General features: G+C 47.3%; 2 protein-coding genes across 3 annotated transcripts in view; both read right to left on the bottom strand.

Annotated features, from left to right (window-relative positions):
- Window positions 1-23722, bottom strand: part of LOC110259004 (leucine-rich repeat-containing protein 37A3-like) — a 39079-nt gene that overhangs the window by 14849 nt on the left and 508 nt on the right. The window contains exons 2-5 of one of the 2 annotated variants that reach the window (XM_084984201.1): window positions 19653-23431; window positions 16723-16794; window positions 6276-6347; window positions 1803-1883 (exon numbers count right to left, since the gene is read on the bottom strand). In XM_084984201.1, coding sequence (XP_084840327.1) covers window positions 1803-1883; window positions 6276-6347; window positions 16723-16794; window positions 19653-19789 — 362 coding nt within the window. In that variant the 5' untranslated portion in view covers window positions 19790-23431. Of the gene's footprint in view, window positions 1-1802; window positions 1884-6275; window positions 6348-16722; window positions 16795-19652; window positions 23432-23722 lie in introns of those variants that run through there. The other variant, XM_084984202.1, reaches the window with a different exon arrangement.
- The window catches only part of LOC146398082 (leucine-rich repeat-containing protein 37A3-like), a 53058-nt gene continuing 51880 nt past the window's right edge, over window positions 22545-23722 (bottom strand). The window contains exon 12 of the mRNA XM_084984209.1: window positions 22545-22729. Within this exon, the coding sequence (XP_084840335.1) occupies window positions 22583-22729 (147 nt within the window). The 3' untranslated portion in view covers window positions 22545-22582. The remainder of the gene's footprint in view (window positions 22730-23722) is intronic.

Raw genomic sequence — 23722 nt, 5'->3', positions numbered from 1 at the left:
TGGCCCTCGGTAAATCACTGGGCATGAATTTGTGAACTTTCATCCACTGTGATTCCACAATGCATTTTCCCGTGTTGCCTACGTTACTCGGATTCTCATAAGGCACTCCCCGTGTTAGAAAATGTTCAGAAAATGTGCTGCGTTTAAGACCCTGTATTGATACTGCTACTACAACCTCCTGCTTTAGGGACCCAATGGGCCTGCTCTCAGATGTGTCAGTTCAAAAACAGAACAAAACGAAACAAAACCAAGCAAAACAAAACGAAACACTGACCCTGGAGCTCCTTCCCCAAGGTCGGCACCAGCAAATTACCGAGGGGATGAGGGAGGCCACCACAGACAGGCATCCGCAGGAACTGATCCTCTAGCTCCAGATCACCCTCGACACCTGCATTAATTAACCTGAAATGAACTATGTGAAACTGGATTTCTGAATGCAGCGAAGGGAGTCTTTTCCAAAGCCAGGTTTAGAAGAAGCTCTTCACCTTAAGTCTAAAATCCCCATTCAGGCCCCTGAACATACCCGCTCTCATTCCCTGGAGTCACAGAGAAATCACAGAATGTCCTGGCTGCACGAGTATAAAACCCACATCTCCTACTGAAGAGCAGTCAGGAAAGAACGTATACAAAATTGTATATCCTTGTATGTATGTATTCTCTTTAAGGTTTCCACACTACAGCTGAACACAAACCACATCTTTTTCCCTATCTTGAAGGTTCCTATCGGCCAAGAGAATTCACGTCCGAGGTATGTACTTTCTGAACAATAATGTTCTGGGAGGTGGGGAGAGAAGGGCCTGCCTGCGGTGGGTGTTCGGGAATTCGTTCTGCTTTGCCACGTCAAAGAAGCTAATGGTTGAGGAAGCAGCCACACCTTTTGCTCCCTGAAGAATTCTGTGCTAAACTCAGTTACTGGCAGCTCTGTGTTGCGTACTCAGTTATAAGCAGCTAGGACTTTGCCCAGGAGCAGGAAGCAAAGTTAAATTCAAAAGGAGAACTTCACGGACCATGCGCACACTGGAGCAGCGGGGTTGGGATTAGCCATGGGATTCCGTGACAATGCTAACCTGGCTGTTTTGCTTGGTGTCTCTGGTTGCCCATGCCCAAGACCAGTACTATGGAAAGGAGAGCATTTCATTGCTGAGTTAGACCCGGCTCTTGGCCTCTTTGTACCTTAGTTTCCTCACTTGGAAAATAAAGGGACCCCTTCTGGAATTCATACTGGACTTAGGCCCAGCTAACCAATAACTGTTGGGTTTTTTGTTTTTTGTTTTTTGTTTTTTTTTTGTCTTTTTGCCACTTCTTGAGCTGCTCCCATGGCATATGGAGGTTCCCAGGCTAGGGGTCCAATTGGAGCTATAGGCACCGACCTACGCCAGAGCCACAGCAACTCGGGATCCGAGCCACGTCTGCAACCTACACCATAGCTCACGGCAACATCGGGTCCTTAACCCCCTGAGCAAGGCCAGGGATCGAACCCGCAACCTCATGGTTCCTAGTCGGATTCATTAACCACTGAGCCACGACGGGAACTCCTGATTTTTTTTTTGTTTTTCTTTCTTTGGCCGCCCCGTGGCATATGGAGTTCCCAGGCGAGGGATCAGATCCGAGCCACAGTTGTGACCTACGCAGCAACTGCAGCCATGAAGGAGCCTTAACCCACCGTGCTGGGCCAGGGCTCGAACCTACATCCCAACGCTCCTGAGATGCTGCTGATCCCATTGCTCCACAGCAGGAACGCCTGTCTTAGGTTTTAATGCATAGGGTTCTTTTTACATGTATTCATCTTCTATTGCACTTACAACTTGTGTAAAAACTGCATTCCGTGCCAGGCTTGAAACGTTCCAAAGCTCACTTCTGTGATTAAATTGCAACCAAGATTTCTACAAAAAAGACACAAGCAAAAGAAGAAAAACATTTATTCTGTCCGAACATTTAACCATTGGCACTAATTCTAATCTATACAGGATGACACATAACCTCAATACTCCCTCCACACATTAAAGAACTCTCACTGCGGAGGACATCTGCTCGGGATTTATACACGTTCATGATTATTTACGTGGTGCATCAGATACAAAAGAGCAAAGGTTCAACAAATATTTGTGCTACGTGATCTTTATTTCCCCAGAGAAGGGCAGCACGCTTGACATTTGGGGCTGGATAGTTCTTTGTTGGGGGCTCTCCTGTACACTGCAGGATGTGTGGCAGCATCTCTGGCCTCTGTCCACTGGATGCCAGCAGTACATCTACCGTTCTGACAGCCAAAAATGTCTCCAGGCATTGCCAAATGTCGCCTGCGTGCAAAATCACCCTGGTTGAGAGCCACTGCTCTATGATTAGTCACTCCGATATGTGCAATAATTCCCAGGCTAATCTTTACTAGAGACAAAAAGAGATTTCCTCCATTGTTGTTGTAGCAATTTTAGTATTCCAAAATGAGTAACAAATTACTTTCATTAAACAAATAGTCTTTATAACAATTCCAACATAATGACGTTTATATTTGCAACTTACACGTATTGCAAAAAAGGTAGCGATTCAAATGTACGTCTTTTTTTTTTTTTTTTTTTGACTTTTGTCTTTTTGTCGTTGTTGCTGTTGTTGTTGTTGCTATTTCTTGGGCCGCTCCCGCGGCATATGGAGGTTCCCAGGCTAGGGGTTGAATCGGAGCTGTAGCCACCGGCCTACACCAGAGCCACAGCAACGCGGGATCCGAGCCGCGTCTGCAACCTACACCACAGCTCACGGCAACGCCGGATCGTCAACCCACTGAGCAAGGGCAGGGACCGAACCCGCAACCTCATGGTTCCTAGTCGGATTCGTTAACCACTGCGCCACGACGGGAACTCCTCCACAAGTAATTTCTTACAGCTAAAAAGAATATTCTTACATTTACACCCCTTCCAGTTTCATCATGTTTTTCTAGGCCAATTCAACACCAGAAGAAATCAAAGATATCCTTCTTGGGAGCTCCCATCGTGGCTCGGCGGAAACAAATCTCACTGGCATCCAGGAGGATGCAGGTTCCATCCCTGGCCTCACTCAGTGGGTTAGGGAATCGTGAGCTGCGGTGTAGGTCACAGACACGGCTGGGATCTGGCCTTGCTGTTGTAGTCCGGAGGCAGCAACTCCAATTCGACCCTTCGAACCCTAGCCTGGGGAACTCCCTATGCTGCAGGTGCGGCCCTCCTAAAATAACATAACATAACATAACATAACATAACATAAAATAAAATGATATCCTTCGATACATCTTGAGAGGAAGGTACTCCTCTCATTAACATGTACCTCCAAACTAACTCAGTACTATACTTTTTTTTTCCATACTGACTTTCACTTGAAAATACTCACTGTTGACCGTAGTAGCTATCTTACGTCCTAACGATTCCAGCTTAGTCTCTCATTTCATCTGGGTGGGTATAACTGTCTTCTGACTGGTGTTTGCATCACTAGTCTCTCCCTTTCTAAGCCATCCTGTACACAATCGCCACATTAACTCTACACAGGTGATTCTCAAATATCAGCATCATTTGGGAACTCACTGAAGATACATTGTACTCAGCGCTACTCTGGACCAATTGAATCGGTAACTGTGGGGATGGAGCTTGCGGGGTTTTTTTCCTTTCCTTTTCGTCTTTCCAGGGCCACACACACGGCATGTGGAGGTTCCCACGGTAGGGGTCCAAGAGCAGGTACGGCTGCCAGCCTACACCACAGCCACAGCAATGCGGGATCCGAGCCTCGACTGTGACCCACACCACAACTCATGGCAAAGCCAGATCCTTAACCCACTGAGCGAGGCCAGGGATCCACCCTGCATCCTCATGGATGCTAGTCGGGTTCGTTAACTGCTGAGCCAGGACAGAAACTCCCTGGAGCTTGTGTTTTAACAAGCCTCCAATGGACTGACTCTGTTGTAGGCTAAAGATTGTTCTAGAGCTCTGCTCTGGTAACGTGACAGGGCGGGTTATCCTTGGCTCAGCCTCCCAAACCCTAGAGGATCTGGCTCTAATCGCCCACTCTCCCACTTGTACTCTACAGGTACTCAAAAGGATTTTTCCCGTGTTTTGCCTTTCTCCCACTTGCCTTTGCAAGCTTAGTCTTCCCACGATGTCTCATGATACCCAAGGGCCTTTCCCGGTCTCATTTAAACAGCACTGTTTTTGTAAACAGTTATCTCCCCGGATGCAATTTTTTGGATCTTTTTTTCCCTCTTCCATGCACCAAAACAACTCATAGCGCTCACCGCCCTGATCCATTTCTTCTTTGGAAGATAGCCTCTTTTGCATCCCAGTTCCTCTGAGCATAAACACCGTGAAAGTTTGGACTAGATCATGCTCGTGTGCATTGTCTTATTTTTCTTTTTTGCTTTTTAGGGCCGAACCCGCAGCATATGAAGGTTCCCAAGCTAAGGGTCTAATCGGAGCTACAGCTGCCAGCCTACGCCACGGCAACTCCAGATCCTAGCCCGGTCTGTGACCTACATCACAACTCACAGCCAAGCAAGATCCTTAACCTGCTGAGCAAGGCCAGGGATCGAACCCGCAACCTCACGGTTCCTAGTCAGATTCTTTTATGTGGCGCCATGACGGGGGAACTCCTCGTCTCTCCTTTTTAAGCCAATGCATGGACATAAAGCAAATGCTAATATTTACAACATAAACATACGTCTGGGGAGTAAATAAGAGAAATAGGGAGGAAATGACTGTTTTAAAAGAAGTGCCGTTTTCTTACTTCATGGCTCCCTCTTCGGGCCTCTACAGCACCCTGTCATCCTTCAGTGCTTCTCTAGTACGGTCTGCACTTACATGTGTATTTTTCCGGTGAGATCGTGAGTGGCTAGAAGGAATCCTGTCTTACCCACCCTTATGTTTATCACACTAGGCACAGGGCCTGACACATTCTCTTTTGGCTTTTTTATAGATTGGTATTTTTTAGATGGCATAATAAATGAGAACACTTCTGCTAACATGAGGGAATCAGCTTATAGACTATTTCATAGCAGAAGTAGTGACGGGCCTGATCCACTGAGCCGTTCTCTTCCTTGTTTTTCTCCAAACCATGTTTGAAAGGCTTGGGGCCCAGATGCCAGAGGCACTCAAGAAGACTCTTACAAAAGCAGTAGCCCCCTAAGGCTTCAATTGAGTTTGGTAATTTAAAAAACTATTTTTAAGGTCATACGAGGCTTTTTATACCCACTTCTCTTAAGCCTTATCTGTTTGCAAGAAGAATCAGAGAGTTGCTAAAGAGCATCATTAATTAGCTGAATAATGATTACTGACATACACAGCTGTGGATGCTGTGGACAAACGACAAACCTCGAGCTTTTACAGCAAAGAACACAGTACCTCTTTACCTCTAAATACACAGAAATATTATGCAAGCATCTTCTCCTTGACAAAGAAGCTAGGGAGGTTTTTATTTGGTACTTAAGTGAAGTTAGGGGCACTTCTGATATGCTTGCTTAGCATAAACACTTCTACATATATCACTTAACCATCACCTGAAACATTTTTAATATTGGTTTAAGAACTCCTGTATTGAAATCCGCAACACCAGTCTGTTCTTTGGTAACTTTATGTGTTCTTGACAATACTATTTACATAATTCATCTGCTTAAATGTCTAAATGTTCACTTAGGTTCAGTTTCCAAAATTATGAGTTAGTGGCATTCGTATTCATCTACGAGCTCTATATTTCCTTGTCCTATAGCTGACACTTTGAGCTTAACTTTAATTCCTCTTGTCTGCCTACACTAACTTTTTCAACCCTTTCTATAAAAGCCAGATATTTAGGATTTGCAGGCCGCATACAGTTTGTTGCATATTTCTCTTTCTTTCTCTCTCCCTTTTTTTCATTCACAGCCCTTTAAAAATCGTCCTCAACTTGTGGACTCTATAAATAAAAGTGGACCAAGGGCCAGATTTGACCCATGGCTCATAATAAACTCAATATAAAGGGATGATAGAGGAACACTTCTAAGGTTCATGTGCGTGTCTATAATGGCTCAGGCCTCATTACCACTCTTCCTCTACAACTAAAGGGTGTTTTTCTATTTATATCTTGTCTCCATAATTTAAAAAACTTAAATGCAGGGGAGATATGTAACTAGAGATGGGCTGGGGCCCTACTCGGACTTACAGAATTGTACAGTTTTCTGGCTGGGAGAAATTGTTGCGATGATCTAACTAGAACCCATTAATTACTTTCTAGATACTCTACTGTATAGCTAAGAACTCACAAGTACATATATGATTAACTAATTAACTTACAAATACCGGAGGGACAGCAAGCCTTCAAAGGAATCCTTATGGAACTCGGTCAAAGCATTATCCCTGAGAACTCTGAAAAATGAAAAGGTTATTTCTGGATCAAAATGCCAAATAACTACAACTATTTACTACATAGGACTGACTCCCAGATGGGGGGAAAACGTGGGTAATGGTGCCACCTAAACACCCTAATTCTTTTCTATTCATTTATTATTATTTTTTCAAAAATGTTAATGGCCACACCCAGGCGAGGGACTGAATCCAGTGGCAGCTGCCACCTACGCCATGGCTGCGCCAAATACTGGATCCTTTAACCCACTGTGCCTGGCCGGGGATCAAACCCTCACCGCCCAGACACCTGAGCCACCGCAGTAGGACTCTTAACCCATGGTGCCACAGCAGGAACGCCCACCCCCATTTTTTTAAATGATTTTTATTTTTTCCATTATAATGGATTTACAGTGGCCTGTCAATTTCTACTCTACAGCAAAGTGAATCTGTCATACACACATGTATTCTTTTTCTCACATTATCCTCCATCATGCTCCCTCACAACCCAATTCTTATTTAACTTAGGGATGGTGATCTCTGCTCTGTCTTAATTTAATTTATTAGTATTATTATTATTTTTAAATTTTGACTGTGCCCACAGCATGTGGAAGTTCTCGGGCCAGGATTCAAACCTGCACCACAGCTGTAATCAGAACCACTGCAGTGATAACGTCAGATCCTTAACTGCTAGGCCACCAGGGAACTCCCTGCTCTGTTTTCATTTTAGCCTTTCTTCTCATGCCCTCCTTTGTGTCCTTCTCTCCCTCCCCTGCTCTCTCTCCCCTCCCCCACTCTCTCTCTCTCTCTCTCTCTCTCTCTCTCACACACACACACACACACACAGGAACCCATCCACTCTTCCCACCAAATCACACAGTTAATGTCTACTCTTTAGATCACAAAGTCTCTGTTAGAGTTCAGCTCTGGTTGGCATCAACCTTGCAGAGCTGGTTGTGCTCCTTGCTGGGGCCTGCCGCCTCCGCCTCCGCCTCCTGGTTCAGCTGGCGGGGGTGTCGGGTGACCCCAAAGGCTGCTCAGGGGCTGAGTGTAGGACTTGGAGTTCTGGGGCGAGTGTGGGATAAGGAAGAGCACCTGCCGGGACCTCTTGCTCCCGAGGCAGAGCTGAGAGTCCTGGGGAAACGTCTCCGCCATGCTGCAGAGCTAGCAGGAGCCTCAAAAAGACAGCAACTTTTGCCTGACCGGCAGGAACTGCAGAACCCAAAGGACTGACAGTGGGAAACCCAGAGGAGATGGGATTAAGATGGCGGAATAGAAGGACTGGAGCTCAACTTCTCTCCTAAAAACAACAAAATTACAACCAAATGCTGAGCAATCTTCAACCAAATGGACTGGAAACATTCCAAAAGATATCCCACTCCAGAAGACAAAGGGGAGGCCACATCAGGAGGTAGGAGGGGCGATTATGCCATAGAAGCAACCCCATACCTCCCGGGTGGAACGCCCCACAGACTGGAAAGGAACTGGTTCACAGAGACTCACCCACACGAGTGAGAGTTCTGAGCCCCACGTCAAGTCCCCATGCCTGGGGATCTGGCATTGGAGAAAGAGCTCCCCAAGCATCTGGCACTGAAGGCCAGTGGGGCTTGTGTGCAAGAGCTCCATGGGCCTGGGGGAAACGGAGACCCCATTCTTAAAAGGCACACACAGACTTTCACGTGCATGGGTCCCAGGGCAAAGCAAAGGCTCCAGAGGCATCTGGGTCAGACCTGACTGCAGGTCTTGGAGGATCTCCTGGAAAAACAGGGCATGAATGTGGCTTGTTGTGGGGGAAGGACATTGGAAGCAAAGCTCTTGGGACTATTCATCAGCGTGTGTTCCTCTGGAGGTGGCCATTTGGGGAAAATCTGGACCCACCCATCAACACTCAGAAGCCCCAGGCCAAACAATCCAGGTGGGATCACAGCCCCCCCACCCCACCCCCAGGCACACAACCGCCTCTAACCTCACCCAGAGACAAAGCCAGAGGGATAGAGATCAGCTCCACCTACCAGTGGGCAGGCACCACTCCCTCCCATCAAGGGAGCCCACAGCAAGCCCCCCGGACCAACTTCAGCCACAAGGGGGGCAGACGCCAGAAGTAAGAGAGGCTACCGCTCTAGCATCTGCAAAAAAGGTCACCACACCAAAAACCTATAAAAAGGAAAAGACAGCCAACTATACTCAGAGAAGGGAGAAAGAAAACCCCCCAGAAGAACAGCCAAGGGATCTGGAGAGTCTCAGCCTCCAGGAAAAAGACTTTAGACTGTTGATGCTGAAGATGATGCAAGACATTGGAAATAAACTGGAGGCAAAGATGGACAATTTACAACAAACACTGAGCAAAGAATTACAAGATGTAAAACTTAAGCAAGAAGAGATGCAAAATACAGTTAACTGAAATAAAAAGTTCACTTAGAAGCAGCCAACAGCAGAATACAGGAGGCAGAAGAATGAATAAGCCAGGTGGAGGACAGACTAGTGGAAATCGCTGATGCAGAACAGAAAAGAGAAAAAAGACGGGAAACAAATGAAGAGAGGCTCAGAGAACTCTGGGACAACGTTAAACGCTGTATCATAGGGGTGCCAGAAGGAAAAGAGAGAGAGAAAGGGACAGAAAGAATATTCAAAGAGATAACAGCCGAAAACTTCCCTAACATGGGAGAGGAACCACTCACTCAAATCCAGGAAGCACCACGAGTACCATATAAAATAAACCCAAGGAGGAACACCCCGAGACACATACTAATCAAACCGACCAAAATTAAAGACAAAGAGAAGATCTTGAAAGCAGCCGGGGAAAAGAAACAAATAACATACAAGGGAACCCCGATAAGGCTATCGGCAGATTTCTCAGCAGAAGCTCTGCAGGCCAGCAGGGAGTGGCATGACATACTTAACGTGATGAAAGGAAAAAACCTCCAGCCGAGATTACTTTACCCAGCCAGGCTCTCATTCAGATTTGAAGGAGGAATCAAAAGCTTCACAGAGAAGCAAAAGCTAAGAGAATTCAGCAACGCTAAACCAGCTTCACGACAAATACTAAAGGAACTTCTCCAGGCAGGAAAGAAAAGGCCACAACCAGAAACAAAAATACCACAAATGGCAAGGCTCACCAGCAAAGGTATAATATACAGTAAAGATACAAAATCGTCCACACACAATTATGCCACCAAAGTCAGAAGAGGAGGGCACAGATGCAGGACACTGGAGATGCCCTCGCAATTAAGAGACCAACAACGTAAAACAATCTCGTGTATGTTTAGACTCTCCTATCAAAACTTCACAGCAGCTGCAAATCAAAAATCTACAACTGATACACAAACAAATAAGAAAAACCAACTCAAATACAACACTAAAGATCATCATCAAACCACAAGAGGGGAGCACAAGAGAAGAAGGGAAGGAAAAAGAGCAGCAAAAACAAATCCAAAGCAATTAATAAAATGGCAATAAGAACACACATACCAATAATTACCTTAAATGTGAATGGACTAAACGCCCCAGCCAAAAGACACAGACTGGCCGAATGGATACAAAAACAAGACCCACATATATGCTGTCTTCAAGAGACCCTCTTCACTTCCAGGCACATATACAAATTCAAAGAGAGAAGATGGATGAAAATATCCCATGCAAGCGGGAGTCAAAAGAAAGCTCCAGTAGCACTACTCATATCGGACAACATAGACCTTAAAATGAAGACTATTTTAAGAGACAAGGAAGGTCACTACCTAATGATCAAAGGATCAACCCAAGAAGAAGATATAACAATTTTAAGGATCTACACACCCGACATAGGATCACCACAATATGTAAGGCAACGGCTAACAACCTTAAAAGGACAAACCGACGATAACACAATCATAGTGGGGGACTTTAACACCCCACTTACAGCAATGGACACATCATCCACACAGGAAAATCAATAAGGAAACACAGGCCCTGAATGAAGCCTTAGACCAGATGGACTTAATAGCTACTTATAGGACATGCCATCCAAAAAGCAACACACTCTTCTCAAGTGCACATGGAACAGTCTCTAAGACTGATCACATCCTGGGCTACAAATCAAGCCTCGGTAACCTTAAGAAAATTGAAATCATATCAAGCATCTTTTCCCACCACAACGCTCTATGACTGGAAATCAGCAAACAGGGGGAAAAAAAAAACCAAACTGCAAAAAACCACAAAGACGTGGAGACTAAACAACACGCTACGAAACAACCAATGGATCCCTGGAGAAATCAAAGAGGAAATTAAAAAATACCTGGAAGCAGAACACACCCTCACACCATGCACAAAAATAAACTCCAAATGGCTGAAAGACTTACATATACGACAGGACACCATCAAACTCCTAGAAGAAAACATAGGCAAAACACTCTCTGACAGCAACATCATGAATATTTTCTCAGGTCAGTCTCCCAAAGCAATAGAAATTAGAGCAAAAATAAACCCATGGGACCTCATCAAACTGAAAAGCTTTTGCACAGCAAAGGAAACCCAAAAGAAAACAGAAAGACAACTTACAGAATGGGAGAAAACAGTTTCAAATGATGCAACTGACAAGGGCTTAATCGCTAGAATATATAAACAACTTATACAACCCAACAGCAAAAAAACCAATCCATCAATGGAAAAATGGGCAAAAGACCTGAATAGACATTTCTCCAAAGAAGATATACAGATGGCCAACAAACACATGAAAAAATGCTCAACATCGCTGATTATAAGAGAAATGCAAATCAAAACTACCATGAGATATCACCTCACACCAGTCAGTATGGCCATCATTAATAAATCCACAAATAACAAGTGCTGGAGGGGCTGTGGAGAAAAGGGAACCCTCCTGCACTGCTGGTGGGAATGTCAACTGGTACAGGCACTATGGAGAACTGTTTGGAGATACCTTAGAAATCTGTACATAGAACTTCCATATGACCCCGCAATCCCACTCTTGGGCATCTATCCGGACAAAACTCTACTTAAAAGAGACACGTGCACCTGCATGTTCATTGCAGCACTATTCACAATAGCCAGGACATGGAAACAACCCAAATGTCCATCGACAGATGATTGGATTCGGAAGATGGGGTATATATACACAATGGAATACTACTCAGCCATAAAAAAGGATGACATCATGCCATTTGCAGCAACGTGGATGGAACTAGAGAATCTCATCCTGAGTGAAATAAGCCAGAAAGACAAAGACAAATACCATATGATATCACTTATAACTGGAATCTAATATCCAGCACAAGTGAACATCTCCTCAGAAAAGAAAATCATGGACTTGGAGAAGAGACTTGCAGCTGCCTGATGGGAGGGGGAGGGAGTGGGAGGGATCGGGAGCTTGGGCTTATCAGACACAACTTAGAATAGATTTACAAGGAGATCCTGTGGAATAGCATTGAGAACTATGTCTAGATACTCATGTTGCAACAGAAGAAAGGGTGGGGGAAAAACTGTAATTGTAATGTATACATGTAAGGATAACCTGACCCCCTTGCTGTACAGTGGGAAAATAAAAAAAATTATAAAAAAAAAAAATACCCGGAAGCAAATGACAACAAAGATGCAACACTCCAAAACCTATGGGATGCAGCAAAAGCAGTTCTAAGGAAAGTTTATAGCCATACAAGCCTACCTCAGGAAACAAGAAAAAGCAAATAAACAAGCTAACTTTACATCTAAAGCAGCTCGAGAGAGAAGAACAGACAAGACCTAAAGTCAGCAGAAGCAAAGAAATCATAAAGATCGAGCAGAAATCAATGAAAGGGAAACAAAGAAAACCACAGAAAAGATCAATGCAACGAAAAGCTGGTTCTTTGACAAGATCAACAAAGCTGACAAACCCTTAGCCAGACTCATCAAGAAAAAAAGAGAGAGGACGCCGCAAAGCAGTAAAATTAGAAATGAAAAAGGAGAAGTAACAACGCACATCACAGAAACACAAAGGATCAGAAGAGACTGCTACATGCAACCATACGCCGATAAAACGGAAAACCTAGAAGAAATGGACGCATTCTTAGAAAAGGACAATCTTCCAAGACTAAACCAAGATGAAATAGAAAAGATGAACGGCCCCATCACAAGTCCTGAAATGGAAACTGTGATTAAAACACTTCCAACAAACAAAAGTCCAGGACCAGGCGGCTTCACAGGCAAATTCCACCAAACACTCTTAGCGAAGAGCTAACACCTATTCTTCTGAAACTATTCCAAAAGATCGTAGAGGAAGGGACACTCCCAAACTCATTCCATGAGGCCACCATCAACCTGCTACCAAAACCAGACAAAGGTACCACACAAAAAACTACAGGCAAAAATCCGCAACAACATGCCAGCAAACCGCATCCAACAATACATTCAAAAGGATTGTACATCATGACCAAGTGGGATTTATCCCAGGGATGCAAGGGTTCTTCACTATCCACAAATCCATCAGTGTGATACACCGCATTAACAAACTGAAGAAGAAAAACCATATGATCCTCTCATTAGACGCAGAAAAACCCTTGACAAAACACAACCCCCATTTCTGATTAAAAAACCCTTCAGAAAGTGGGCATAGAGGGAACCTACCTCAACATAATATGACAAACCCACAGCTAACATTACTCTCAGTGGTGAAAAGCTGAAAGAATTCCCACTGAGATCAGGAACAAGACAAGGATGTCTGCTCTCGCCACCCACTAGCATTCAACATCGTCTTGGATGTCCTAGCCACAGCAATCACAGAAGTAAAAGAGATAAAAGCAATCCAAGCTGGAAAGGAAGACGTAAAACTACCACTATCTGCAGATGACATGATACTATACCTAGAGAATGCTAAAGACTCTACCAGAAAGCTGTTAGAGCTCATCAATGAATTTGGCAAAGTCACAGATACAAAATTACCACACAGAGCTGCCCTCTCTTCTCTTTTCCCAAACGTTATTGGGAAGCCCCATACAGAACTACAGGAGGGTTAGGGCTGCACACGACGCCCTTTGACTTTTTTCCCACATTAAATTTTTTGAAAAAACTAAAATGTGGCGGTTCCCATCATGTCTCAGCAGTTAGCAAACCCGACTAGCATCCATGACCACGCAGGTTCGATCCCTGGCCTTGCTCAGTGGATCAAGGATCTGGCACTGTCGTGAGCTGTGGTGTATGTCGCAGATGCGGCTCGGACCCTGCGTTGCTGTGGCTGTGGTGTAGGCCGGCGGCAACGGCTCCGATTAGACCCCTAGCCTGGGAACCTCCATGTGCCACAGGTGCGGCCCTCAAAAGACAAAACGAACAAACAAACAAAAACGAAAATGTGCCCCAAATATACGTAACTGTTCAGTTTAATAATTACAAAACAAATCCCCTCGTGTAACACCATTCCCGTCAAGAAAGAAGACCACCAGCATCCCTTTGTTTTTCCATATATTTTAACTTTTTACACCCTTGAAATTCTACACTTATGTATAAAATCTCAATCTTTTGAGACAAGAATCCCTTGAGAATGTCATAAGCGCAATGGTCCTTTTCCCTAGGAAACTGAACTTTCTTGAATACATGCAAAGGTATGCAAGCAATTTCCATTTGTGGGCGATCCTTCTATGGCAGAGGTCTGTGAATAGAGTAGACTGAATTCAGAGGGCCGCACTTGGATGGGAAATCAAATTACATCCCAATTTTCACAAATCTCTAGCGAAAATGAGCATTGCCTTCCACTGTGAATGTAGGCAACAAACCACAGTGGACAGCAACACGGTGAATCTGGTCCCCAGGAGAAATCACAGATCATTTCATATCACACATTTGTTGCAGATCTTTTTTTTTTTACACACATCCTAATGAACATGGCAGCAGTTGCATGTACCGGTGCAGGTAAGGAACCCAAAACACAGGGGCTATGAAGTAAACGGTGGCTGTAATACAGCCTGGTGGTTCGACACAGGAGCTCAGGGTTCCAAAGGCCTTGGTTCAAATGTTGGCTCCCCCACTTCATGAAGAGAGAGACCTGAGCCAACATGCTTCATTTCGCCAAGACTCAGCTTCTTCATGGGGATAATGATACCTTCCCCCACTGGGCTGTAGTGAGGAGCGCATGAACCACTGGAACCACATAATGGGCTTAGGACCCACCCTGTCCGGCACTGTCCGCAGGCCCATTCATGCAACTCCCACTACTATTGTTACTTCCCAACAATGCAAAGCTCCTCCTAAGTGAGGTCTGATTCCTGATGCTCTGTTCATGCCAGATAAACCAAATCAACCTTAGGAAGCATATTACCTTTAAATCTTGATTGCACACACATGCTCCCTCCTCTCCCGCCCCCGCAAGACTCTCATCCTCTCAATTCCTCTGTTAATACTTCTCTTGCACATTTCTTGAACTATCATTTATTCTCATCGCTGCCTTGCAGTTATAATAGTTATTAGCCCTACCACTATATCTTGGGCTTTGAGTTAAGCGTAGCATATTTATTACTATATCATTAATTTTATCTTTTGCCTGTTTTTTTTTTTTTTTTTTTGTTAGGACTGCACCCATGGCATATGGAGGTTCCCAGGCTAGGGGTCAAATCGGAGCTGTGGCTGCTGGCCTAGGCCACAGTCACAACAACACAGGATCCAAGCAGCATCTGCGACCTACACCACAGCCCACGGCAATGCCAGATCCTTAACCCACTGAGCAAGGACAGGGATCGAACCTGCGTTCTCATGGATGCTAGTCAAATTGGTTTCTACTGAGCTCGCCAGGAACTCCTATATCCCTAATTTAAAAAATACTCTGAAAACCATTTCAATATAATTGGTGTCCTGTGTTTTGCTATATACTTGAACTGATTATACATTTATTGGTTGATTTTCATTTACAGAAATTTATTGCCTCTCACTTCTGTAAGTGAGAAGTCTGAGACCAAGATGTTGGCAGGGCCACGCCCTCTCTGAAGTTCCTAGGGAAGGATCTGTTCCAGGCCCCTCTCCTGATTGCTCATAGTTCTTTGACTTGTGGTAGCATAACTCCAGGGTTCATGTGGGGTTGTTTTGTCATTGTTGCTGTCTTTTTAGGGCCACACCCATGGCACATGTAGTTCCTAAGCTAGGGGTTGAATCAGAGCTGCAGCCGCCAGCCACAGCCACAGCCACAGCCACAGCCACAGCCACACTGCATCTGCGACCTACACCACAGTGCACCGCAACGCCGGATCCTTAACCCACTGAGTAAGGCCAGGGATCAAACCCGCATCCTCATGGATCCTAGGCGGGTTTGTTACTGCTGAGCCACAATGGGAACTCCCTACCTTATTATACAGTTAAAATCATTACCCCAAGGACAGAGCTTCTGTAGATTGCCAGAGAGATATACGTGGGGACTGGGGGTAGGTTAAGAAATCCTGCCCTGGGGAACCAGTGACCCCAAGTTAGGAACCTCTGTTTATAAGATACAAACCTCAAGCTAATTTAGAAATCCTCAAACCTCACTAGATTCATGTTATAGTGTACCGACTCCCAAACACGTGCTTTTTAAATACTGTAAATTTCAATTTAGTTTTTAAGAATGTGTAAACATATCTATATGCTCACCTGGCTCAAAATTCCAAAGGTATGGAGGACACAATCCAAGGTTTTGCTCTGACCCCTGACCCTCAGGCTACCAGCACGCTCCACTCCCCAGAGGAAACTAACGTTATCTATCTCTTGTGCCAAATGACTTTCATTTTTCTTACAAGTTTGAGAAATAAAATCTCCAAGTCAGATACCATCATGGACAATAAAAACTACATATAATGTTTAGGAAACCTGTCAATTAAAAAAAATTAGAGTTCCCATTGTGGCTCAGCAGGTTACGAACCCACCATAGTGTCTGTGAGGATGCGGGTTCAGGCCCTGGCCCTGCTCAGTGGGTTGAGGATCCAGTGTAACTGTGAGGTGCAGTGTAAGTCGCAGGTACAGCTCAGATCTCATGTTGCTGTGGCTGTGGCGTAGGCCTGCGGCTACAGCTCCAATTCAACCCCTAGCCTGGGAACTTCCATAAGCTGTGGGTATGACCCTAAGGAAGAAAGAAAGAAAGAAGGAAGGAGGGAAGGGGGGAAGGAGCGAACGAGGGAGGGAAGAGGGAAGGAGGGAAGGAAGGAAAGAAGGAAGGAGGGAAGGAGGGAAGGAGGGAAGGAGGGAGGAGGGAAGGAAGGAAGGAGGAAGGAAGGAAGGAAGGAAGGAAGAAAGAAAGAAAGAAAGAAAGAACGGAAGAAAAACAGACAGACACACACACACATAGGATTTCAGTCAATAGATTGCTGTGAAATATGGAGAGGGAAATACTTTTCTCACAGCTTCCGACCTCAAAACTCTGGACCAAGAAGGACCTTACAATGGAAGATGTTATATTCATATTTGGAGAGAATATACTCACAGTGTCTCAACCCACTGGAATGCCTTCCATGTATTTCCATCAATGTAAGAAATAGCGTTTCCTTGGAAATCTCTGTGAAGAAACACAGTTCATAACTTTAATAGGCAGCAAAAGAATAAAGAGGATAAGTAAGAGCATCATGGCCACCTTGTGGGGACTATTCAAATGCAGAAAGGACCAGCTTTCTAATTTCCGCAGCTTTGCAGCTTCCAAGTGGGCACCGTTAGTAAAGACGCAATGCGAGGCCACTGGCACCAACAATGAGGCATTACCTCGGAACCTGACTTCCTATCTGTCCGATTCCTTGGATAGATAATGCCAATTACTCTGAATGTAAGTTTCTTCCCCCCAGTCACCTCAAATGACTCCTCCTGGGAGTTCCTGTCATGGCTCAGCAGAAACAAATCCGACTAGTATCCACGAGGATGCAGGTTCGATCCCTGGCCTCGCTCACTCGGTTAAGGATCCGGCGTGCGCCGCGTAGGTCGCAGACACGGACGGCTTGGATCTGGTATTGCTTTGGCAACTGTAGCCCTGATTCGACCTCTAGCCTCGGAACTTCCATGTGCCGCAGGTGTGGCCCTAAGAAGCAAAATAAATAAATAAATAAAAACTGAAATGACTCCTTCTACAAATCAATGAGAACAAAACAGCAAAAATGTATCAGTACCAGCAAAACAAAGAAATCCTAAGTCAGGCAACACCCACGCTTTGGCTCAGTGGCCTCTGAATCTCTCCAGGTAGTAGAAGGGTAAAGGCAGTCAGAAATTAGAGGGACCAGTACGGAAATCTCTCTCAGACATATTGCACAGGAAAAAGCACACTGAACAAGGAGCAAAGTCATGAGCTCACTGGGGAAAAACAAAAAGGAAAGAGACTGGAAGGTAAGACATACATCCAAAGAGTAACGGGAGTTTTCTTATGCATGGGGTGGGATAAGTCCAGACAGATACCTGTAGGCCCATCTGCCTAGGGGACAGTTCCACTCAAACAGAAGCCTCCTGACTGCTTTATGCTCACCAGTACCCGAGGCCCAAAACTCCGCTCGCCTCCCTCCAACGGGTTCTCCTTCCAGACTGCTGTGTTTCCACCGGTTACACCATCCCTCGCATCAACATACGAGATTTTCCCTTTCCTGGACTCCCCGCCCCAGCTCCAGTCAACCGCTAAATCTTGTCAGTTCTTCCTTCGTGGTGCTCTCAGCAGTTCCTTTCTACTCCCATCACACCCACTCCAACTGCTCACTTTACTCCTAGATTTCACTGCAGCATTCACTTTGGTCTCCCTGAATTCACCTTTTCCCCTCTAGATCACTCTGCATATGGAACCGAAAATAATCCCCTTGTTTCCATCATCTGTGCCTCTTGCTTAGAAACTTTCCATGGCACCCGTATCTTAAGGGCGTTAACTTCCAAACCTGCGGGGCCGACAGTCAAGGGTTTTCCATAACCACATCTTTCGCTGTTGCCTGACCCAGTTCTTGGCAGCCAGACGGATCGATGAAATCCTGATCGCCGCGACAGCCACACTGAGGCCTGAACTGTACCCACTACTTTTTCTCTAACAACTCACAGCTAATCTTTAAGTCCCAGCCAAAGTTTCAGCTTATCCATGCAGCTGTCCCTGACCGCCACACCCCAGTGAGGACCGGAGCTGGATGCGTTATGGTACCTTTCTATAGCTCTTCTAACACCTCATTATATATCGCCGCCCTTTTAAAGGCATAGTCCTCTTCTTCCCACACATCATTGTCCTGTTCTGGAGACAACGCCATACTTCCGTGGCTCTCACAGTATTTAGCCCTGATTTGGCACAAAATGGGTACCACATAGAGAAAGCCAGGTGACAAAGAGGCGTTCGAGATATAACAGAGGGACTCAATAATCACAACAATAGCTAACAATTGGGAGTCCCTTTGTGGCTCAGTGGTTAACAAACCCAACCGGTATCCATGAGGATGAGGGTTCAACCCCTGACCCCGCTCAGTGGGTTAAGGATCCGGGGTTGCCGTGAGCTGCACTATACGTCTCAGACATGGCTCACATCCCGCGTCGCTGTGGCTGTGCTGTAGGCTGACAGCTGGAGCTCTGAATCGACCCCTAGCCAGGGGACTTTCACGTGCTGTGGGTGTGGCCACAGGAAAAAAATAACTAACAATCAAATATATGCTAGGCACTGACATGAAAGCTTCACCTGTCTTTACTCATCTAAACTGCCCAACACGTCTGGACTCTGTGAGATGGTGACTATGATAATTCCCATTTTGCAGATGCGGAAAGTAAGTCAAAAAGCTAATAAATGACTGACCTGGGTTCAAACCCACAAAGTCTGGTTCCAGAATCCCCACTCTTAAGCCCTTTGTTGTGTTCTCACCCATGACATGGGGAAAGGGACACGTTACTGTGAAGAGGATGGAGCAAAGGCAGGAGAAGAGGAGATGTTAACGAACTAATGGGGTAAAAAATGGAGAAGGAGAAAGAATAAGGGCAATCATATGGAACAGACTGGAGAAGAGGGAACAACAGTGAAAAGAACGAAGATAGGGAATCGCTGACAAACAAAAAGAGAAAACAGAAAGTCAGTCAACACGGGCTGGGGAGATGAGAAAGACCTGGAAGAGAGGCTGCCATGCCAGGCGGGATGCAGAGAACAAATGAGGAAAGACAATTCTTGGAATCCCGTCGTGGCTCAGAGGAAACGAAGCTGACTAGCATCCATGAGGACGCAGGTTCCGTCCCTGGCCTCGCTCAGTGGGTTAAGGATCAGGTGTCGCCATGAGCTGTGGTGTAGGTCGCAGACGCGGCTCAGATCTGGCGTTGCTGTGGCTGTGGTGTAGGCTGGGAGCTCCAGCTCCGATTCCACCCCTAGCCTGGGAGCCTCCATATGCCACTGGCGGCCCCCCCCCCAAAAGGAAAAAAAACCGTTCTTACAAGATGGTGAAGGTGTGGTTGTGGCTCTTGGGCCCTAGAACAGGCACACTGCGGAGCCTCTGATTTGGGCTGAGTCCAGTGCACGACAGCGTCTCATTTCTGCAGGTACACAGCTCACATATGCTCTGTGATGACATTCTGTTCTGACTGCTCCTTTTCTGGGGGGTATTGGGCGGAGTGCACCACCGAAGACTGCGCGGAAGGAAGGATTGTCTCAGTTGACCCTGGTTGAGAAGTTATGCTAACAGGTGGAGCTGTGACTTGAGTCAGGCCTGGGTAAGGAAGTGTCACCGCAGGGTATTCTGGAGCGGGAGATGTCGTCTCTTGCAGGACTGTAGAAGGTTCAGCCTCTGCAGTAGGGCGTTGAGTGGTGGTAGGCTCCTGACCTTGATCCTCACTTGGAGCTGGAACTGTCACCTCCTGATGCAATGGCTCTGGAGGCTGAGGTGGGGTCTCTTGCTCGGCTGGAGGAGGTTCAGCCTCCACACCGAATCCTGTAGTTTCAGTCAGTTCCACGTCCACAGGTTGAACTGTGACTCGAGTCAGGTCTGCATGTGGACGTGTCGCCTCAGGGTGTTCTATAGGGGGAGCTGTAGCCTGCTGCAGGCCTGTAGAATGTTCAGCCTCCGTGGTGGGTTCTGCAGTTGTGCTAGGCTCCTGGTTCACAGGCTTACTTGTGACACTGGGTGACGCTGGAAGCTCAGCCTGACCCTGATGTGGTGTGAGAACTGTTTGGCTCTGACTTACGGGAGGCTGGGTTAGGGTCTCCTGCGTGGCTGGAGAAGGTTCCTCCTCCTTCGTGGGTTCCGTCGTTATGCTAAGTCCCAGGTCCAGAGGCTGAACCGTGACTTCAGTCAAGGTGGGATGCTGATGCTGAACCTGCTCTGGACGTGGAAGCGTCGCCTCGGTGGGGTTTGGAGGGGGAGTTGTAGGATGTTCAACCTCCGTGGTAGGTTCTGGAGTCACAGTAAGCACCACGTCCAAAGGCTGAACCGGGGGGTTGGGCAATGTTGGATATGGAGCTTGGTCCTGACCTGGAGCTGCATTCGTCGCAGACTGATACAATGGAGGCTGGACCACAACCTCTTTAGGTGGCTCCAGAGTCTGAGCTGGGGTCTCCTGCGTGGCTGCAGAAGGTTCATCCCCCTTAGCGGGTTCTGCACTTATGGTCAGTTCCAGGTCTGAAGGTTGAACTGTGACTTCAGTCAGGTACGGACGCTGAGCCTGAAGCTGCTCTGGATGTGGAAGTGTCGCCTCGAGGTATGCTGGAGGAGCTGTCGTCTGCTGCAGGGCTGTGGGATGGTCAGCCTCCATAGCAGGTTCTGGAGGTTTAACTGCGACACTCGGCGGAGCCTGGTCCTGTCCAAGCGTCGGAACCGTCATCGCAGGATGCACTGGACTTTGTGCCTCCACCTCCTTAGGTGGCTCTGGAGGCTGAGGCGGCGGGGCCCCCTGCTGGGCTGGAGACGGGTCCGTCTCTTTGAGGGGTTCCAAAAGCTCCTGCTGGATCGAGGAAGCCTCTGTATGCCCAGGGGACTGCAGAAGTTCGGGGAGGGGCCCTTGAGAGGCTAAAAATGGCTCCACCTTCTCAGGAGGCTCTGGCGGCTGAGCCTGAAGCTCCTGCTGTGTGGCAGAAGGTTCTCCCTCCTTCGGGGGCTGCGGAGATGCAGCTGGGGCCCCAAGGGGAACGGGAGACTGAGCTGGGGCCTCCTCCTGGACTAAAGAAAGCTCCATTCCCCCAGGGGGATCTAGAGTCTGAGCAGGGCCCTCCTGCTGCACTGGAGAGGTTTCCACCTCCTTAGTGGGCTCTAGAGTTAAGACAAGCGCCAGATCCAAAGGTTTCCCTGTGGCACTAGACAACCCTGGACGTTGCGCTTCACCGGGACCTGGAGGTGAGAATGTCGCCTCTTCATTTACTGAAGGCTGAGCTTCGACCTCTGCAGAGGCCTCTGGAGGCTGAGTTGGGTGCTCCTGATGGCTGGAAGAAGGTTCGGTTTCCTCAGGAACCTCTTCAGGCCGAGCTGGGGCTGAATGCTGACCTGAAAACTCCTGCTGGCCTGACAACAGTTGCGACTGCTCAGGGGACACCGCAGACTGCACCGAGGTTTCTGGTGGCAGTGGAAAAGCTTCAACCTCATTACTGGATGCTGGACTTAAGGTGAGCACAAGATCCACAGGTTTAACAGTGACACTGCTGGGCCGCTGCGGAAGCTGAGCTTGATCCTGACCTAGCGGAGAAACTGCTGTCACGTGATGCTCTGGAGCGATAGCGACATACTCATTAGAGAGCTCTGGATGCTGAGCTGGGGAAGATTCAACCTCACCAGGAGCCTCTGGATGCTGACCCGGGGCCTCCTCATGAACGGCAGCAGCCTCTGGAGATTGATCTGGAGCCTCCTGTTGAACTGGCAAAGGTTCAACTTCCTCAGGTGGCTGTGGAGGCAGCGTGGGGGCCTCATGCTGGGTTGTAGAAAATCCCACACTGGTGTGGGACACCGACGGCTGAGTTGAAGGCTTGTGCGGATTTGGAGACCCAGGTCCCACCTCTGGCCTGGGTTCTGTGCTTATGGTAAGCCCCACATCCACAGGCTTGACAGTGACATTGGCTACGTTTGACTGCTGAGCATGATGGTGACTTGGAGGTGAAACTGTCACTTCATGATGCTCTGGAGGTTGAGCTGGCTGTTCCTGTTGAGCTGGCAAAGGCTCCGCCTCCCCAGAAGGCGGCTCTGGAGGCTGAGCTGGTTGCTCCTGCGGGGTTGCAGAAGGTTCTACCTCTTCTGCAGACAGAGCTGGGGTCCCTTCCTGGGTTGGAGAAGTTTCAGCTTCTTCCAAAGACTCTGAGAGCTGCACTGGGGTCTCCTGCTGGGTTGGAAACGGTTCATCTTCCCCAGGAGGCTCAGAAGGCTCAGCTGGTGGCTCCTGCTCACTCAAAGGCTCAACCTCCCCAGGAGGCTCTGGAGGCTTCTCTGAGATCTCCTGCTGGGTTGAAGAAGATTCTGTCTCCTCAGGGTGCTCAACAGGCTGAGGCAGGGCCTCCTGCTGGGCTGTAGTTGACTCAGCTTCCTTAGTAGGCCCTGGAGTGATGGTAAGTCCCAAATCCAGAGGCTGAGGTGTCGCATTGGGCAAGTGCAAATGAACCGGATGCGGCTGATGATGCAGAGCTTCTAGCTCATTGCTCTCTGGCCTCTGAAGTACATCCTGGGTAGGGAACCCTGGGGCGTGAGCTGGGGACCCTAGCTGGACTGGGGAAGGTTCCACCTCCTCAGGGCGCTCTGGAGGCTGAGCTTGGGTCTCCTGCTGGAGTGAAGAGTCAACCTCTTCGGGGCGCTCTGGAGGCTGAGGTGGGGCCTCCTCCAGGACTGGAGGAGTTTCAGACTCCTCAGGGCTCTCTGGAGCCTGCAATAAGGCATGCTGCTGGACTGGAGAAGGTTCAACCTTTTTAGTGACCTCTGGAGTTACGGTAAGGGCCAGATCCAGAGGTGTCACAGTGACACTGTGCCAGCCTGACTGCTGAGCTTCATTTACCCTATGACGTGCTGATGGCTGCCCTCCAGCCTCCTTAAGTGTCTCCGAAGCTTGAGCTAGGAGGGCCTCCTGAAGGCTTGAAGTTTCCATTTCCTCAGGGGTCTCTGGAGGCTGAAACAGAGCCTCCTGCTCAAGTGGAGGTGATTCTACCTCTTCTGTGGGCTGTGGATGCTGAGCAGGGGCCTCTTCCTGGAGTGAGGATTCCACCTCCTCAGGGGGCTCAGTAGGTGGATCTGGGTCCTCTACAAAATCTGTAGGTAGATTAGGATAAAAGACACTCACACCGGGATCGAAATGATTATCCTGCCACTGTTCCAGCTGCTGAGTTTCTTCAGACTGACCCCTAGTGCCAACACTAAGTTTGGCAAGCTGTCGGTGCTGAAACAGATCTTTCTTCTAGTTTGGGGGTGAAACAACAAATTTGGTTGGTTTTGAACTCTTGCTACCTAGAGGTGGAACAAGTATTGCAAATAATTGGTGATCTTCAGCCTGATCTGGACCTACCCTCTCAACCTTCCTTTGGAGTACAGGCAGAACTAAGC

This window comes from Sus scrofa, chromosome 12, assembly GCF_054392235.1.
Source record: "Sus scrofa isolate SSC_HxYL_T2T_F1_AM1 chromosome 12, Sscrofa_HxYL_maternal_Yorkshire_Landrace_v2.0, whole genome shotgun sequence".
Taxonomy (NCBI): Eukaryota; Metazoa; Chordata; class Mammalia; order Artiodactyla; family Suidae; genus Sus; species Sus scrofa.
Note: the sequence above shows the minus strand (reverse complement) of the source record. Positions and strands in the feature narration are given on the sequence as shown.